This window comes from Strix uralensis, chromosome 30 (genome assembly GCF_047716275.1).
Source record: "Strix uralensis isolate ZFMK-TIS-50842 chromosome 30, bStrUra1, whole genome shotgun sequence".
NCBI lineage: Eukaryota > Metazoa > Chordata > Aves > Strigiformes > Strigidae > Strix > Strix uralensis.
The window spans coordinates 516912-535427 of record NC_134001.1 but is presented as its reverse complement, the minus strand read 5'-3'; the positions used below and the strand labels follow the sequence as shown (position 1 = coordinate 535427).

At 43.9% G+C, this 18516-nt stretch overlaps 2 protein-coding genes across 5 annotated transcripts in view; one reads left to right on the top strand and one right to left on the bottom strand.

The window, feature by feature from the left end:
* The first annotated feature begins 793 nt into the window (after nucleotides 1–793).
* Nucleotides 794–14653, top strand: LOC141935981 (kinesin-like protein KIF20B). Of its 4 annotated transcripts, XM_074852688.1 has the most exons (12): nucleotides 794–904; nucleotides 2535–2654; nucleotides 2756–2948; nucleotides 3844–4009; nucleotides 5044–5190; nucleotides 6227–7434; nucleotides 8772–8883; nucleotides 9929–10051; nucleotides 10539–10599; nucleotides 11736–11803; nucleotides 12882–13034; nucleotides 14092–14653. In XM_074852688.1, the coding sequence occupies exons 6-12, from the start codon at nucleotides 7028–7030 to the stop codon at nucleotides 14236–14238; spliced, it is 1071 nt and encodes a 356-aa protein (XP_074708789.1). In that variant the 5' UTR covers nucleotides 794–904; nucleotides 2535–2654; nucleotides 2756–2948; nucleotides 3844–4009; nucleotides 5044–5190; nucleotides 6227–7027; the 3' UTR covers nucleotides 14239–14653. The 4 variants fall into 4 exon arrangements, with proteins under 4 accessions (XP_074708789.1, XP_074708788.1, XP_074708785.1 ...); XM_074852687.1 differs by lacking the exon at nucleotides 794–904 and having other exon boundaries at nucleotides 2389–2654; nucleotides 6230–7434; XM_074852684.1 differs by lacking the exon at nucleotides 794–904 and having other exon boundaries at nucleotides 2389–2654.
* LOC141935987 (kinesin-like protein KIF20B) overlaps nucleotides 3461–18516 on the bottom strand; it is a 51560-nt gene continuing 36504 nt past the window's right edge. Inside the window, exon 5 of the mRNA XM_074852709.1 lies at nucleotides 3461–3581. The gene's annotated coding sequence lies outside the window, so the exon portion shown is untranslated. The remainder of the gene's footprint in view (nucleotides 3582–18516) is intronic.

Sequence of the window (18516 nt, the reverse complement as noted above, 5' to 3'; positions counted from 1 at the left end):
TCATGGTTATCTCCGCAGGACCTGATAAATAATTGGTATTATAAGTGTAACACAAAGTAGCTGAATACGTGACAGAGTCCAGAAAAATTCTGAAGACTAGCAGATACTTTTAGCTCTTAAGGGGACACCAGAAAATGAGAAGACCTCATGCCAGAGTGCAAGTTAAAGAACTGCTTTTTAGTGATTTTTTCAGTTGTTTTACAGATCAGCAATTCATTTATTAATCCAAAATTTAATGATTTTTGTGCATCTCAGAATCTGGGCAGTGAAAATTTGCTATAGGAAATGGAAGTAAATTGATCCAGTGTTGATAGTAGACAGGTAGATTTCAAAATAATCTTTAAAAAGTGCATTTTATTTCAAAACATTAGCATTTTTGTCTGCCCTTCACTCTCCAGTTGCTTTTTCCTGTGATGTTACAGACGTGGCTTGGCAGCTTTTGCTCTGGATTAAGTTTAACTCCTTGGGCTCGCAGACTACGACAGCAGCTCCCTGGGCTCGTAGACTCCCAGACTGTGGCAGCAAGCACCCCAGCAGCTGGACACCTACCACGTGGCCTCCTGCAGTTTTGAAGCTTTGGCCAGGATGAGTCAATGGTCTCTAATACTACATTCCCATGTCTGTGCTACAGCCATGCAGACACATTTTGTCTCTAAACACTGACGGGGAACACCCGGTGTTCATTAAAGCAGCAGACAGAGCAGGGCTGGTTCAAAGCCCTTTTGCTCCGGAAAAGCCTTGCCTGTTAAGCAGCCGTAATATTTTTGTTCCCCCCAGCAAAGAACCTGAAGGACACCAGCACTTTGGGGTCAGAACAGTTAACAGCTCAGCCTTCCCACCCAGCTTGTAAAAGGCGGATCCAGGACTTCGTGAAGCCAGACAAACTTCACAAGATGCAAACGAGGTAAAGCGATACATAAACGAGGCGGCAACGTTTAGTTTGATCTACAGGTCTTATTTTTGCCAGACACTACATGAAAACCAGGAACAGCTTGGCCTGAAATACTGCCAAAGCTCGAACAAACACTGAGCTGGGAATAAGCTGCTACTGGAAAGCAACATACCTGTGCTGTGCCGGTCCAGGAGTGTTATTCATCAGCTGCACAAGTCCCGGGGCAAAACTCTTACCAGACCTTGGCAGGAGACATAGCTGTTAGGCAACTGGCAGTTTATATTTTGTCTGAAATACGAGCTTATTTTAGAGTGTGATTGCTCAAGATTACGCCCTCACTCTGGGCTTTCTTACCCAAGGGGCCAAAGGCCAACACGAAGCTCTGCGAGCCAAGCTGGAATTCAAAGCATTCCTGCGAGCCCCGCACTCCGAGAAGTCAGGTCCCACCACTAACACAGGTCCCAGACAAGGTGCGACTGTCCGTCTGTCTGCACACTGTGTCGGTCACACAGCACCGTCATTCCCTGGGATGTGCTGGGGGAAACGGGCACACTGCCTGCCTGGGGCCACTCCAACGGACTTGTGTGCGGGGAGATGTCCCTGTAATTCTGCTCACGGTGCCAGCAGAGTTCGGAGCTGCAGACACCTTCCGAGGGGGATCCCGACTGGCACACCAAGCCAAGCGTGTCACCGCACACACACAGCCTGCAGCGCTGCCAGGCAGCACAGGGGCTGGAAAGGCTCCAAACCTCACAGCCGGCAGCTTATAAAACCACAACGCATCAGCGCTTACACTGCAAGAGATTCAAAGGAAAAACCTTCCCTCAGCGCAAGGCTCCGCAGGTTTCCCGCTCTCACGGCCGCCGCCGCACGGCCTTGCCATGGCCCCGGCCGCTCCCCGCCACTCGCAGCCCCACAGCAGCACCGAAAAGTTTCCCCCCCCGGCCCCCCACAGCCTTTCCCCCCCGTAACGCCGGGAGTAACCGCGGCCGCAGCGGGGAGAGGCGGGGGAAGAGGCCTCAGCCCCGCCCGCCACGCAGAGCCCCCAGCCCCGCTCCCAGCGCCGCCACCCCCAGGCCGCAACCGCCGCCTCCTTCCCTCCTCCAGCGAGGGGCCGGCAGCCCCGCAACGCCCTCCCGGAGAGCCCCCGCCAGGCCGGGCCAGCCCCGGCACCCACCTCCGCCAGGCGAGGGCCGAGCTGCCGCCGAGCTGCCGCCGAGCTGCCGCCGAGCTGCCGCCGAGCTGCCGCCGCTCCCCGACGGAACCAACGGGCCCGGCCGCGGCTTCTCCCCATCGGAGCAACGGCGGAGCGCGGCGAGAGGGGGCGGGAAAGGGGGGGAGTAAGGGAGAGGGGGAGGAAGGGGGCGGAAGGGAGGGGGGGAAGGGATGGGAAGGGGGGGGGAAGGCAGAGGGGGAAGGGGGGGGAAGGCGGGGGAAGGGAGGGGGGAGAAGGGAGGGCTTAAGGGGGGGGAAGGGAGAAGGGGGGCTAACAAAAATCCCCTCAAGAATTCCTCAGTTTTAGAGCCGTTTTGTCCCGTTTGGTTCACACATTTCTCACGTTATTAGATAGTTATGGGCGGCTGTTGGTCTTCCAGCCCTGCAATTTAAAGGGTGAAAGAGCATTAAAACACATTTTCAACAGGTGTCTGCCTAAGGCTCTGCACACTCCAAAAAAGTATGGGTTTTTCCCCGTTCTGGAAAGGAAGGAGGGAGAAATACTGAACTCCTAGATGTGGTGCTTCCCTTCTGATCCGTGCGATAGGTGAATATACCTAAACCAGCAGCATCTGGTTTTTTGCAAGGAATGCTCTTCATATTCTCAAGTTACTCGATTAAGCTGTACTGTGTTCGCTTTATTTTCAGAGGGGAGAAATTGAACAAGACCCAGTGTGACCTTCCTGTGATAGAGCACCAGGGTAAACATGGACTGGAGCTGGGAACAGCAGTGGCAGAGTGCCGGCACCCCTGGAACATCGATCTGCCAGCAGCTGGGCCACAAGTCTGTTCCTTCACTCCTGGCTTTGGTTAATAGAGTTTGTGTAAACGGAGAAGACGTGTACGTGCTCCTCATTGCTACTTCTCTCCAAAATAGGACCAAAGCTTTGTATCCGCACGGCTTTGAATTAGAATTACCCCGCTGGCGCTCTGTGAGATCCTTTTTTGGTTCTCGGGTAATGGATTTACCTGTGGACTGCCCCTGTTCGTGCTTATTTGAGCTTAGTCTCAGAGCAGGGACATAGGGGTCTGCGGAATGAGGGAGGAGGAGTCTCAGAAGTCCAGGCCAGGTTGCCTGTGATAACATGCCCGAAAGGGTGGTGTGGTTTGGGTTGGGTTTGGGTTTTTTTTTTCAGTTCCATTGGTTTTGAAACTGTAAGGGCTGGAGCACGGCGTGTTTGATGCTGTGGCAGAGTATCTTAACCACAGGGCAGTCATCAGTTTGCTGAAGCTGACTTGTAGAGTTAGAGGATCGCAGCCTGGCTCTCGGGGTTTATAAACAAATAAAGAGAGGTGATAACAAGCTGGGAGTCTGACGTGCAGGCGGGGATGGAATAATCCAGGAAGAGTTTGCTGTGCAAGTGTGTCATATGCAGTGAGTCAGTGTAGCAGACTTGTTCACTCTTCCGAGTCCGTTTGTGTCCTGGATTTCTTCAGCGTACGATGTGTTTGCAGTCCTCTTCCCACCAGATTGCTAGGGAAATACGTGGGAAAATATTTTAAAATAAGCAAGTAGTTTCCACCTACTCCTGTTCAGAAAAGAAAACAGAAATACTGAAAGCACTGTAAGCATCCTCAATTTTGTCTTTTGCTTGAGTAACTGATGTTGTTCTTCTGACAACCCCTATACAGGTTACCAGATGGATTTGTAAAAATATTTGCATCTAAAAGATTACTGAGGCTTTTAAGTGCTCACTTTGTAGAACTTCAGAGTAATTGATCTTATTGTAACACAGGACAACACTGTAACCACCATGAAAAGAAAATGCGCAGAAGAGAACTCTAAGGAAGTGATTGAAAGCAGCCAATTCAAGGCTTGTGAGGAGACTGTGTTGGAAGTGGGGAGAAAACGTTGCTCTGAAAGTAAGCCTGTTGGGGAAAAAGAGGCACCCGCAGAGAAAGGTAAAATCTCTACCATCACTCAACAGGGGCCCTTCCAAAAAACCTTAATTACTACTCCAGAACAGAAGGGAAAAGCTGTGAAGTGTAAACATGATGTTGTGAGGAGAAAATCTACCATGTTGAACTGTAAATCAGAGTAACTGCTGTGTAAATACCATCTTTTGCAGAAGGTCCTACACTGCTCACTCCTAAATGCTTAAAAGAAAAGTTAGTTTTTAGACTCTGCTTTCTGCTGCATCTCTCATCTGTTGATGCTCTTGCAGACTCCGCTGTAGTTCTTAATCAATTTCTTAACAGTTGTTTTGGTACTAAACTTGCTGTTGCTGGACTTCTGGGAAAGGAGCATCCCCTGCTCAAGTTTCTGACACCCCTACGCAAGCGTCAGAGGTGTCAGTGAGTTACTGATTGTTCAGTCCTACAGCACGTGCTGTGAAACTTGGTGTTTCGTGCTGTGTGCTGCTGTGAACTCAGCAGCTTTGGGCAAGGTGGCAGTGCTGGCAAAGGAGAAAAGCTTTTCACTTGAGTGGAAGTAAAATTATTTTAAGTCCACAGGTACATATTTTGTGCGCTTCCAATCTTTTTGCTTCCCTGGCTTTATCTGTGAGCTCACCAGTCTTTCTAGAATGAGGTGAATGAACCAGCTACAGCTGAAGACCTTCAATATTTATGCTGCTTTGCTACATGATTGTGGTTGTCAGTACAGAGCATCTCGATCACCTCTAAATCCTCTTATGAATGATCATACCCTTCTCACTAGAGCTGTTGGGCAAAACTCTGCTACGTTTTGTATCTTGGCACCTTAGATGGCAAAATATGTCTTAAGACATCTCGGCACCTCTCCCTTTTAGTGAAGTATGTAAAATTCATGTCCAGCGTGAGGAGTTTGTAGTATTTTGTCTGATACGTTTTCTTGAGACCACACAACCAGGCTTTCAGAGCAAACCATCTCCCAGTGCTGAATTTTTAATCTTGTAGTATTTAGAAGCATGGCTTTCCAAGCCAAAGTAAAGCTGCTGTTTCCTCTGCCCTAGCAGGAACACTTGATACATCTCATTAGAACAGAAAAGAAAAGGTACAGAAAAGCAGGAGGAACAAAGTGTCCTGTGGAATTTGATCCCTCCTAAAAATAATCAAAACCCCAAACCTGAATGGAGATGGAAACCACCATTGCTAATGCTTCGGTATGACTCTTTGTTAGTGACTCTATAAAACCCGTTGGGTCTGTTCAGAGGATGTCTCCGTGCAGTACACAGGTACCCGTGTGCTTAGTGCTCCCAACGCGAGATGGCTGCCAAACTCCACCTTACTGTAGCTGCAGCACTCACAGAAATCTGTAGTATCACTTTGGAGTGCAGAGCTGGGATGGCCTAATCCTGCAGTGATAGTCAGGCTTGGGTTTAATACTAAACATACCTGCATGTTACTAAATGGACCCAGCTGGATTCTGAAACGTTTGTGTAAAGTACGGCTGGAGTCAGTTCTGAAGGTGGTGAAATGCATATGATTTTACTGCAGGGCAAACCAGTCTTAAGCTAATAAAATGTTTATGGAAATTTGGGATTGTGATGGGATGTTGTAGATCTCTCCGGGAGAACCTTACATGCGACACATTAGGTGTGGGCGTAAGTAGTTCTCCTTGTATCTAGTTTAGAAACCAACTGAAAAAGGAGAAGGAAGTCCCAAACACTAAGCAAAAACCTTGTGCTGGATTTTTAGCTTAATTTTTAAAGTAAGGGCATATTGAGTATGAATGAAAATTCTCAGGAAAGTGTACAATGCCATTGCTTTTCTGAATGTAAAATGGGGGATGGGCTGTATTAAAAGGGTTGTTGGACCAGTGGAAGTGGAAACCAGACATAACTGTGACCGTTATCCAGCTCACAGGTATTACTGCGTATTAGTAAAACTAGCTAGATTTTTCTGTAGTGGGGCAGAGCAGAAGGCTGGAGTAGAGCCATGGCAAAATGTTCTTTAAGGCTCCTGAGCACCCCTTGCTGCAAACCACGTCTGTAAGCCGAAGAGGCACCTACTGCATTTTAAACTGCTCCGAGGGGCTTTACTGCAAGACTTCACAATGCCATGTGATATAAGGGTGTGGCTTTCAGCTGGTGACCATTTTCCATATAGTAATTGCTGTTTGGCAGTGCTAGTGACTTGTACTGTTGATGTTCATCATCCTGAGCTGTTGTGGTTTGTTTGGTTTGGGTTCTTTTTGAGGAGGTGTGCAGGAGAGTTGGGAAGATGACTCTGGACCAAAAGAGAACTGAATATGTGAAAGCAAATCATACTGAGAACTATGCAGAAACACTAGCACTGAGGGAAAGAGCTGAAACCTGGGAAGGTCAGCTGGCTGCACCTGAAGAACAGCGCAGAAGGGAAAAAACCAAAAGAGAAGAGTTCAGTGGGCAAATAAAAACCTTGAATCTCCAGCTCTCTGCTCTGAAGAAAGGGCTTCTGGCTGAGGTGCAGAACTCCAGCAGTGTCGAGCTGACCATCAGGAGATTGTTTCTGAACTGGACAAACAGAAACTATCAATAGGGAACAAGAAGAAAAGGTGATTCAGCTAAATAGCGAAGTAGAAGGTGCTAAACAAAATATAATTTATAAAGTGCCACTAATTCAAACAATGCAGTCCAAAGCAGGTGAGTTGTATAAATGACACTTGGAGTCTTACGCTACGGATATTGATTCCGTTGATCTAAAGGATTCCTGAGACTCTCAGAAAGATGAGCTGGAGAGAGCTGAACTGAGTCCTGTGTGCATGGAGCCCCAGACTGCTTCCACAGCAGCTCTGGGACAGGAGAGCTCCTTTCACTGCAGTGTTGGAAGCATTTGGGAAGGATGCCAAAACATTGTTAAGGCTTCTCACAAACAAGTCAGCAGATTCAAGAACTACTTCGACGAGTTGAAGACGTAAAGAAGGGACTTGATGATGCTGAGGATTGCAATAAACAACTAAAAATAAAGTTAAATGAGACTGCAAATCAAGATCATCAGTCCACCAAGGAAGAAGATCTTATGAACCAGTTACAAGAGCACATCCAGAAGAAACCCCAGGATTTTGGAAAACAGGCTGCAGAGGATCACAGAGTAATTGCACCGTTTGAAGAGGAAGTTACCGGCTCCGAGGGAGAAACAAGAGAGCTTGAATGGCTCTTGGAGGCTTTTAGAGCTAAAGATGAGAGCATAGCAAAGTTAGAAGAAGTAGCTAAAGACAAAGAATCTATTCTTTTGAATCTGGAAAGGAATACAGTAGCTCTGCAAGAGGAACGTGCCAATTCAGACAAAAACCTGAAGGAATTAAATGATCAGGAAGCAAATCTAAAGGAGGGGGTTGTGTCCTTGGTGAACAGCTTGGAGAACATGAAACACACTCTTCAAGGAAAAGAGAAGAATGAGGATGAGCAAATACAATCTCTAGAATTGTAAGTAAATAACGAGAGAATTCCTAGCCCTTTGAGAACAGACTCAAGTTAGAACTACCTTCTGTGAACATCCGTTTATTTTGACATCACACACTTGCATGTTTGTCAACTTTACCAACCAAACTGCTTAAGAACTTTTAGTGCCCTACTGGATTTCTGTCTTTGCATATTTTGCTAGCTCTGTTTTCCTCACCTGTTTGTGTATTCTTTCAGAAATATGGCTCTAAATCCTGCAGAACTGTCGTAGGGGGAAACAGGAAAGGATGAATTATTTGGGGATTTCTAATAGCATTATGGTACATACCCTTTTTGGAGGAAATGGCATAGTTTAATGTTTATCCTGTAACTCGTATAAAAGCTGGCAATGTTTTCTTTAGAAAGGACTGGATGGTAAAAAGGGGAAGAAGAAAGGGAAAAAAAAGCCTAGTAATGAAACAGTAATCAGGTGGGTTTGGTAATAGCTGTTCTAGGGGAGCACAGTGTAGTGTAGGAACGTGAAGGTAATGGGTGTGGGAGAGTAGAACTTCCCCAGCCCCCTCGACTTTTTAAACCTTTAAGAAATAAGAGATTAAATGTATCTGAGAGATTATATTTGCTATGTGGCAAGAAACTGCAATCCTGTAAAAATGGCTTTAAGATGCTGTGTAGCCCTTCTGACTGGGGTTTCTTCAGTTCCAACATCTGCGGGCGCCTGCATGTGCTCTAAAATACAATTTGGCGTGAAGGTCTGGGGCACTTGGAAAGGTTTTCCTTTTGTGAGACCTTATTTTGTACTGTTAATTACAGAGTTTAAGAAATCTTCTATTAGGTAATTGCGAAGTGAAAATCCAAGATGACTTACTGTAAGCTTTTTAAAAGAAATACGACCACTGAAAAATAAACCCATTAAACTTCTTAATGACTTCGTAGCACTTCATAACAACGGGACTTGTTACAATGTTATTGGTTTTTCTACTTTCTTTTGATTTTTATTTATTTTGATCCTTACAAGGTCTGGGATGTAAATGTCAAGTTTATACTTAATTGATATTAACCTTGTCCCTTTTGTTACTGTGTAAGGACACCTCATGATAGAAACGGTTACTGTGCTTAAAAACAAGAATTTTAAAAAATTGCACGGTTCAAGAGTGAATCTGAGCGGTTTGTTACTTGAGGATCATATAATAAGTAGCTGAAGTCCCAAAGTAAAATTACAACGCTTGTCATTTAGCTGATAGATCTGGGATTCTGTTCACGCATAAAACCGGCCATCAAAGAGCCTGAGTTAATGTGTAAAAGCTGCTTCTTTGAGACGTGTAACACTCATGTTATTTCTGTCTCTTCATTTCTAACACAAGGCTACGTCAAGATCTTTCTGAGAGCCCTGCCCTTGTACAGAGCTTGGAAAAAGGTTTGCAGAGGAAAGAGGAAGAACATGGAGAGAAACAAATTCAGCAAGTACAAAACCAGGTTTGTAACCCCAGGCCAAATGTTCCTTCTGCAAGTGTGTGTGGGGTTCTGTTGGTAAAAGCTGTTTTCACAAGTCTCAAGCCCCAGCTGTTAGAAGTGGTTCATAACAAGGCTGCGTTCAGCGATCCATTTAGAGTGAGAGTGAGTCTGAAGTTCCATTGCCATTGAGCTGTGAGCTAAAGCCCGGAGGTCAAAACAGGGGTTAGTGCTGACATTGAAGGGGGGAGTAAATTGTATTAATACCCTTGAAAAAGGCTTGTCAGAAGTCGGCTGACCTGGTTGTGGAGGAGGACTGTGTAATCTTCATAACAACAGTAGCCGTATGTTGTTACTTGTGCTGACTGCAAAGCCTCAGAACTCAGACTGTTGGAAAATGCTCATCTCTGGGAGGAAAAGGTGGATTAATTGGAAAAGGAGAGCACGAACTTCTAGAGACTTTTTAAAGTCTGAGATGTTTTCTGTTAAGTTTGGGGAAAACAAATGAAAAAATGCAGTAACTTTTACTGATGTGGATTGTTAGTATTTAGTTACTAAGCAGTGGGATTTCTTAGAACCTCGTGGGATCTCGCAAGAACTTAAAATCCAGAAGACTATTGCAAGAGTTTGGGCTTGAAAGTTAAGCTTTAAAAAAGTATTAATGTCTTCCCCAGCAGCCTGACACTTGAGGACCTTTTCCCCACTCAACATGCAGTGTATAATCCTTTGGGAAGCAGCACGGAGTGGATGGGATCACGTGTCAGGAAACACTTTTTTTTTTAAAGGACAACTGAATGTGTAGTTTGATGAGGCTGTTTCCTGGTGCTTTGGTTTTGGTGGGGTGGTTTGTTGTTTTTCTTTTTTTCCTCCCAAATTTAATGCTCTATTCTATGGTGAACATTGTTCCCTAGGAAGGATGTACAGTACAGTGCACTTCTAGCCCCTGGAATTTAGCAAAGATGCTTGCAAAAACGTGATCCTTGATGAAAGTATGTTTTCACTTGGATAACTTGCAGAGATTGTAAAAGGCTGATAGCTAAAGGTTAGCTTTGCTTGTGCATCGTTACAGGTGTGCAGAGTGCAATCCGAGGAGAAATCCCTGAGGAACAAAGGTAATGAACTTCAGAAAATTAAAACCCAGTTTAGTAAAGAATTAGAGATCAAACAGCGCACAGTCCTGCAATTTAAAAAGGTATTCTATTCTTTTAAATTTTACTTGCTTTTAATTTTTTAGCTAATCCAGTAATGAGGCAAATGTTCCAACCAACAGGAGAAAGCTTACAGAAATTGGGGTAAAAACAGGAGTAGCCAGCTGAAGTTAGTCTTAACGGATGAATGAAAGATGTTTACAGAACTTCTCACTGCAGGACCTTGGCAAATTGTTTTAAATAGAGTAATCTGCCTAGTAAATACATACTTAATACCTGCAGGCACCCTGATTCTGATGAGTGACACTTAGATATGTCAGAGTAATGTCTTCTAAACACTGTTTTAGTCAGCTTGAATGCTCCTTTCACTATATGAAAACCTTTTAATTCTCAACTGTTTGTCTTTAAATACTTCATTTAATACTTATTGAGGCTCTGAATGAAAAGCTACTAATATGTATCATGTATGTTTGTTTCTTTCAACATGTTTTTGACATGTTTTCTTTAATTTGCTTTCAATGTGGTGTTTAGGAGCAGCTGAATAATGAGAAGCTGGAAGAAATCTCCAAACAGTACGAGAAAGCGTGTAAAGGTCAGAAAAAGCCCTTCTTGTGCCATTTTTTGGGTGTGCAATGGCAACATAATGAGTTGTGATGTTAACTAATTTGGAGAGTCTTGCAGATTTATATTTTAAAATCTGAGCAACTCCAACCTGGGCATTAAATGTTACAGTCAGGAACTACTTTTTATTGAATCATTACTAGCAGGAATGTTTGAAAGCCAAGAAGCAGTCTCAGAATAAGAAACTTAAGCCCCAAAGAAAGGCTGGATTTGCTCTGTCAGTGTTAACTTACTCGATATTGGTATTTATTTGCCACTTTAGCTGGCCATGGTAACAACATCGAACGCTGACACATGAACTGGCACAGTACCAGTCTCTGCAGGTTTGATAAACACTCAGCAGTTGAACAATAGTTGGTTTTTCATATAATCAAGCCTTAGTCCGACGTTAACACTGACATGCTCACCTGAATCAAGTTGATGGGAATCACTTCAGAATTCTGCATTTGGAAAGTTCCGTAGAGATCCTCTATTTCTTTCTAACAGAGCTTTAGATCTCAGGCAATGGGGGAAGTTACTTGTGATGAAGGCACTTTGGGAGAGAATGGTGGGAACTAGGACGGGGGCTCATCTGTAACTTTATTCTCAGATCTGTGTGTGTTGAGGTTTGAGCTCAGCCGGCAGCCAGTCGCCACGTGGCAGCCGTTCACCTCCCGCCTCCCCTCCCCGGGGAAATAGGGGAGGGACAAAAAGAAGAGAATTTGTAGGTTGAATAAAGAATAGAATTGAATTCTGTAATTGAAGATCTGCAGATGGCATTAGAAGAACAAGAACAGACTCAGATTAAACAAGATCAAGTGCTTGAAGCCAGATTAGAAGAGACCAACACATTAGTTCGGGGTAATCTCTCCATGGAAAGGGAGCGAGGAGGCAAAAGTGTTTTGGATGTATTGTGATAGCTGCTTTAAATCTCTGTTTTGATTTGGTGAGTATTAGTTAGGCATTAATTTTATATAGGACATAACAAACTTCTAACAGTTAACGGCTTCTGCTGTCCCTTTGTGGTCACAGCTGATAAATCCAAGTCACGTTAGTAGAAGGATGTGAATGTGGTCAAATATGCATTTAAACTGTGTGTTATATAACCTCGTTTTGTGTGCTGACTAGAACTGGAAGCATGGAAGCAGAAATACAGAGAGCTGAATAACCAGAGCAATAGTGACTGGCAGCAAAAGGTGAGCAACACCACGGAAAAAAACAGAGATGAAAGTGAGGAATGAATAAAGCTGCAAAGAGACCTGAAGGTAAAACATGGTGATGTAATTCATACTTAAGTTTAAAACCATAACTTTCATGTAGGAGTCTAAATTTTTTTTGTGTCACTATCTTCAAGAGCTGGGGCATGATGTGGCAAGTTCTTAGAGTGCTGAAGGAAACCTCCTCTAAAAACTGCAGTGCGTCAGTCAGCAAAGTCTGGATGCGGTGTCGTTGTAATACACAGCATCACTGATGGCCCACAGCGGGGTGCACCCTTCACTGCGGTGTGCTGCCATGGACGGTGCTTCTCTAGCCGGGCTCCTCTTGCAGCTGTCCTGAACAGATGTCAGGAGCTGGATTGTTTCAGACCTTTTTCCCATCAGTTGCTTGGGCAAATAAATCAGACTCTTTAAAGATGTTGTGCTTGTGTGACCTGTAAGTCCTTCCTGTTAGGCTGAGGGTTTACCTCTTCATTCTCCTTGGATTAGAAAGCAGACTTTTTTCCCAGGCAGCTTTTCAGGTGCCTCCTGTCTTGTGTGGGAGAATGTCTGACAAGAGGTTTGGTTGTGGTAGAGAAGGAGGCAAAGTTGCTGTGGATTGAAGTAACATTCCTGGTTACGCACTGTCTCTGTTTCCCACTCAAACTGTGCTGCATTTTTGGCCTTTCAGTCTTGAAGTAGGTTTCCTGACATGACCTGCAAGGCAGTATGAAAGACTGGGAATTTGTGACTAAAAAGGGTCTTTTGGCCATGACCTTTGGTGTAACTTTAATAGTGTTTGTGGCTTACCCAGAGCATTTTTAGAGGAAAAAATGTCTGTTCCCTGAAGACATGCCAGTCTGAATAATAAGTTCTGAAAGCTGCTAAACCATTTTTTTAAATGGAAAAGAACAAATGAGAATGTAATGCTTGCACTTGGGGATACGCTGGAGTAGAACTGTGCTAGTATTTCTGTTATCTTTTTGAAACTAATGTGCTTAATCTGGATTTTAAGACTTGTTTTTGTGTTGCTTAATCTCTGCCTATGGCTTTATTTCTGGTTCCACTGAAATGGGAGAATGAGGCAAAGTATCAAACTGATAGAAAGAACTGGCTGGAGGAAAAAATGAGACTCATAAGTCAAGTGAAAGAAGCTGAGAGCCATCGCAACAGAGAAATGAGAAGATTTGGGGAGGACAGAAAACGTTGTGTAGAGCAACAAGCAGAAATTGTAAGTGACTGGAGGTCTCGGCAGAGTCCTCTAGCGTAAGTCTTCAGTCCAGAGCAGATCTCGTGTCAGGTGTTAACAGTGTGGGCGCTTGAGGGGAGCTGGCCTTTGTCAAAGTCCCCCACGTTATCGCATGGCAAAGCCTCCGGGAGATCTTCTCCATGTGCAAAGGGAAGAACAGGAGTGTCACCAAATGAGAAAGCGTAACACCTAATGGAAGTGAAAGTGCCTGTTCCTTTCTATCCTGTCACCAGCACCGCCTTGCTGTGGATTCTTCAAACGTCATCTTGTGTGTAAACCACCAATACGTAACCTATGCTTAAATGAATTGCCACTTAATGAAGCGGAGAAAACATACCTTGAAAAACAAGATTTGTTGCTTGGCTTTTCTGAGAAAAAGGGCAGGGGGGAGGGGGAGGAAACAGCCTATGAGGCTTTAGAAGGAAGAGAAGAAGCAAGCAGTAGTTGACAAGAAAAGCTTCTTTCCAGTAAAAATACTGGGTCGACATGCTGGTGGTTTTGCTCCCGTATCGCTTTCAAAGCAGAGTGACTGATAGTTAATAACAAGGTGGATACCTGGCCTGGTCACTGGGCTGTATCGAGGTTGTCATTTCCTGAGCATATGAAATTATTATACGAATCTGTGCAATCTAAAACTGTGCTTGCATCCAGAAGTAGTTAGCCATGACCTTCTGGCCCTGCAGTCAGTACGGGGGGTGTTAGGAGCTTGGGACTACTTTCACTTTGTCTGTGACTTTGCCTGCCTGAGACTTTCCAGTAATAAAATCAGAAAGTGGGCAAGCAGGAGTGGTGGTTCTTGACAAAAATTCTCTTCACAAAGAGTATAAATATAGATACAATTTTTCCTAATTTGAAGCATGGTTTGCTTTTGTATGTTTATGGTGAAACTAGTTCTGTGTGAGCTTTTTAAGATCTACATAGGCTCTCAAGTCTACTAAGGCCATAAGATAGTACTGACTGTGCCAAACTAAGCTGTCAGAACAGTTCAGATGGTTTGTAGAAGTGGTGTTCAATTCTAACCTGTTTTTCCCCCATTCAGGAAAGACTGGCTGCACAGCTGGTAGAAGAGGCCAGCAATCTTCCAAAGCGGCGTGAAGAGAGACATCAGTTAGTAGAAGCTTTGGAAGTACAGCTCAGACTTTGGCTTCTAACGCCGTGCAAAAAGATAAAGAAACAGCAGAACTGAAACAAGCTGCAGTGGAGGATTCAGGAAAGGTCCTCTCGCGTTCTCTCTCTCTTGATTCTGTGGGATTTTTTTGTAGTTGTTTTCTGTCGTTTTTCTTTTGTTATTCACTAATTCTGCAAAACACCACGTTTTGGCTCTATTTCAAACACGTTGAAATTGTTTGCAGCTAATATAAAAAAAGCTTTATGCTTTTCTGAAACTGAATTTGTAACAGTGACTGAAGTTCCAAAAAACTGGAGTTCAAAGAAACACTCGAGTCTGTTTGATCATTTGGTTGCGATTTGATCGGACTGGAACTCTGAAACAACTATCACATCTGCTGCCTTTTTCGCAGAACCAAGAACTTATGAACAAACGGGAGGTGAACTTTTATAACCCTACATAAGTAGAGTAAAATAAAATATGTTGCATGACATCTTCCCAGGCTGTTGTATGACCTTTCCTGGCTTGAGGCCGCTCGTACATGAAGTTGTTGGTTTTTGTTGGACAGCTGGCTGTTTGACCTGCAATTCTAAAACTGATGCCACTGAGTAACTGTAACGATGCTCATGCACATGTTAACTTCTTTTGCCAGTCCTGCAGTTTGTGGCAAGTTTTGCTGTGTTTATTAGGGTGAGGGAACTGATACAGAAGAACTAAGAACACAGCTGGCTGAGAAAGATGACTTTATAAAGGAATTGAAACAAGGCGTTACCCATAAAAGTCTTCAGTCTTTGGCAGAAGTACCTTTACCTGAAGGACGAGATAGAACAGATCAGTCTGTAACCAACGAGGTATGTTTGTTATATTTATAGAAAGTAGGTGCTAATGATGTGTTGTTAATAGCTCCTTTGTTTTGTTGTTTTCTCGGTATATATTTCAGCAACGTGGGGAATCTCCCCAAAGTTACTTTCTGTAGTTCTTTGTACTTTATCTATATCATTAGTTCATGCTGTCACAGCTCTGTCACTTTTGGAGCCTGAGCAGACAGCACCTCGTGATCCTGTCCTGCTTTGCAGTCATACCAGCTCACCTGAAGCAAGGGCTCCAAGTCATGCAGACATGCCCCAGACTGTTTAAATTCCACCCCAAGCCTTGTTTTATTTATGGGTTACTTCACACAGGTTCCAGCTCTGCTGGTTCCTGAGTCCTTCCCAAAGTATCTAACTCTTCCCAAGCTTTAGGAGAGGAGCCTGAAGGCCTCACTCAGGGCTGAGAATCATCTCAGACTGGCAAGTGTGTAAGACTGCAATGCCTAAAGCATAGGTGAAGATGTAGCCTGTGATATCCACAGGCATGTTGCCACGTCCCGTTCCTCAAACCCTTCATCAAACTCAGGACGTGCGCAGAAGTCAGCTCCTCCTACAGAAATCTAAATGTGTAGTAAAATAGGACATGGCCTTGACAAATAGAGGCAAAACTAACATCTCTTCATTCAGTACATCAACCACTTAGCACCGACAATTGCATGGTAAAGAGAGCTTTTTATTTTCCTTTAGTTATTACTCCCAGTTTCTGACAGCAACTAGGTTTGGTCACACTGTATGTAAGGAAGAACCACTCCGTTTTACAGGTAACTATTTTAGAATGTCAGTTTGATCATGTATTGACAGACAGGGTGTACACTAGGAAAATGTTTTGTCAAAAACTTGCCTGGAGAAAGCAGTAGTTCTGCTTGGCCAGCGAACTGAAATTCCAGTGAGGAACGGAGCGTTTCTGTTTCTGATGACTCTGAGCGACTGCAGTAACTCCAATACTGTTAAAGCCTTGAGAGTTGCCCAGGCAGTAGACCTGATGCAGAGTCGTGAAATGTGTTTCAACATTATAATGAAGTTTTTATGACTTGCAAAGAGTTTTTTACAAGCAAACTGGAAATATCCACCCAAACCAGTTAGAGAAATGACTTTCCCTCAGTAACTTTCTAGTTTGCATTCTTCAGTTTGGGGAATGTTTGTGTTAAAAGCTCCCTTACAGACAGTACTCAATCCTCCAGTCAAGTACAAATTCGTGCGTGCAACAAGTCGGTTCTTATGGGAAAGACACTGGATTTGTGACATAAATTGTGAGCTCACTGTATAATTGAGCAGGAAGGGAACATGGGATGTGAGAAAGACATCTGTTTATACAAAAACCATTTGATCCTAATAAAAAAAAATAGTAAGAGAAGTTACTAAAAAAACCAAACACTTCCCTAGCACTGCTATTTAAAAATTACCCCATCAGGACAGGTTCTCAGTAATTCCCCAGATCTACCACTGAGTACCTAGTACTCCAGGCTGCTTTATTCCAACCGCATCACTGGGTTATGTTTCTTCCCGCTAAAATCAACAGGAGCTTTGTCCTCACAGAGAGCAAGATTAAGTATGAAGTATTCCCACTCATTCCCTGACCTCCTCAGAATCTTGTACCTGTGGAAATTTAACCACAATGTTCAAATTGAACCCCCAATGACCATGACCTTTACACTGAATTAGGATCTGCAGAATCTTACAGGTCATAAACGGTGCAGCTTTTCCATTTTTTTGTAGTTTTTCAAATCTATCCAGACAGCTGCCTACAGATGCTTGCTTCTGCACTGCCACCAGCGCTTCTGCCGAGTTTTTTTGCTGGTCTAGGCAATGCACTTTTCAGCTGGCTCCTTCTTCTCTGCACACAATTACTCCCATTAATCTTTAGGAAAACTGGACTCTCAATCCAGAGCTGCAGCAAGACAACCAGACACCCTTAACAACTTCACTCCCTTTGAGAGACTTGAGCTTGCAGATGAGGTCCAAATTTTTCAGCATCACAGGACCACAGGGATGAACTTGGCAATATCTGAAGGTCAGTTTAGCCCTGTATCGTTCTCCACCACTGAGCGATAGTGAACGCTGGGGGACGGGGTACGGGTACAGACGGAGTCTTCTTACATTCCGAAAAATTGTCATGAGCAACAACTCACAGACTTCTAGCTTTAAAGTTTGCATTCATTTAATCACATCTAATACCCTTACCCTGCGTCAACTTGTCTTACTCCTTCTTTTGGCTTATCTGTCTGGCCTCCAAAAGGTTCGATGGCAAGACTAATTATGACATATGAAAAAGCACTTTATTTTAAATTGGCTGCCTGATGATTACATTAGCTGTCCCTCCCCTTCTGGTACTATGAGGAACCATGAATAATCATTTTGTGTTCATTTTTTTCCGCTTAGAGTCTTACAACTCAGATATTCCTGATGTGGAAGTCAGAGTTTTTGCAGTTTCCACAAATTTGTACTGAAATTCTTTGGAAAGCGGCTTGTTTGGCACCATCCTTCTAGTACCATGCTGCCCTCAGAAGTTTATTACACATTACACCTCTCAGTCCCACAATATCATCCTGGAGTTTCTTTAGACTTGAATACACCCAGCCTTGTCAGTTTGTTACTTTGAGTTTACTCCTCTGTCCTAAAATGCCTTTTATTGACCCCTCAGCTTAGGACTAGTATGAGGCTCTATTGCCTGTAAACAAGAACCAGCTTACTTTGAAAACTTCTTTATCGCTTTTGTGTTGAATATTGCTATAACCGACTTTTCTTTTGCCCCCCTACAGCCTAATTCCTCAACAGGCCCTTTCTATATAATCCGCCAGTTCTCTCTCTGGCAAGTGCCTGGCTTTTAAAGATATATTTTGAAGGCTTTAAAAAACAAAATAGCTTTTATGTTAGCAAGGTAATCCTCTGAATCTGTTTCAGCCTGGGTCCTTGGGGCTTTCTATGTCACGAACTTATGCAGAGTTCTTGTGCTCCTCGTTTGGGTAGGAGATCCACTTTTTGAAGGGTGGCACTTCTAAGTAAGCCTTTGCCTTTGCTTGCCCCAGCGTGGACACGAGCATCGAAAAACCCCAAATCGATCACTCGACGTGGTGTGGACAGTGTTGCAGCATCTCCCGGATGCTGGGAGAAGGGAACCGCAGAGCTCCTTCAAAATAAAACCAGCTGGGGTTGACAAACTTTCTTTTAAGCTAACGTACGCCCACCTAGTGGCTCTCTTGCGTTGGGGAAAACGCAGCGTCTCCAGCAAATGGGGAAGTTAACGATGAAACTCGCATTTAAAGAGGGTAAATCAGATATTTACTAAGTTGGCGTAACCGCTCAGTAGGTTTAGAAACGAGGATTTTGAATTCTTGTTTCGCTGTTGTAACATTTAACCAGAAACCAGGAACAGTTAAACTGCGTAACCCTGATTTTGTTTATAGCTGCCCAGTGTAGGGTTTTTTCATCACCCTTTTGGTTGTGTCACTAGGCTCTGTAGGAGAGACAATAGCTAGATACAGAAAGG

Bases quoted from the DNA above. Each gene is read 5' to 3' on its own strand.
- LOC141935981 (XM_074852688.1), top strand. From the start codon at position 7,028: ATGAACCAGTTACAAGAGCACATCCAGAAGAAACCCCAGGATTTTGGA. The intron at 7,435-8,771 runs GTAAGTAAATAA...TTCTAACACAAG, and splicing joins CAAATACAATCTCTAGAATT to GCTACGTCAAGATCTTTCTG. The intron at 10,600-11,735 runs GTCAGAAAAAGC...TGTGCTGACTAG, and splicing joins GTACGAGAAAGCGTGTAAAG to AACTGGAAGCATGGAAGCAG.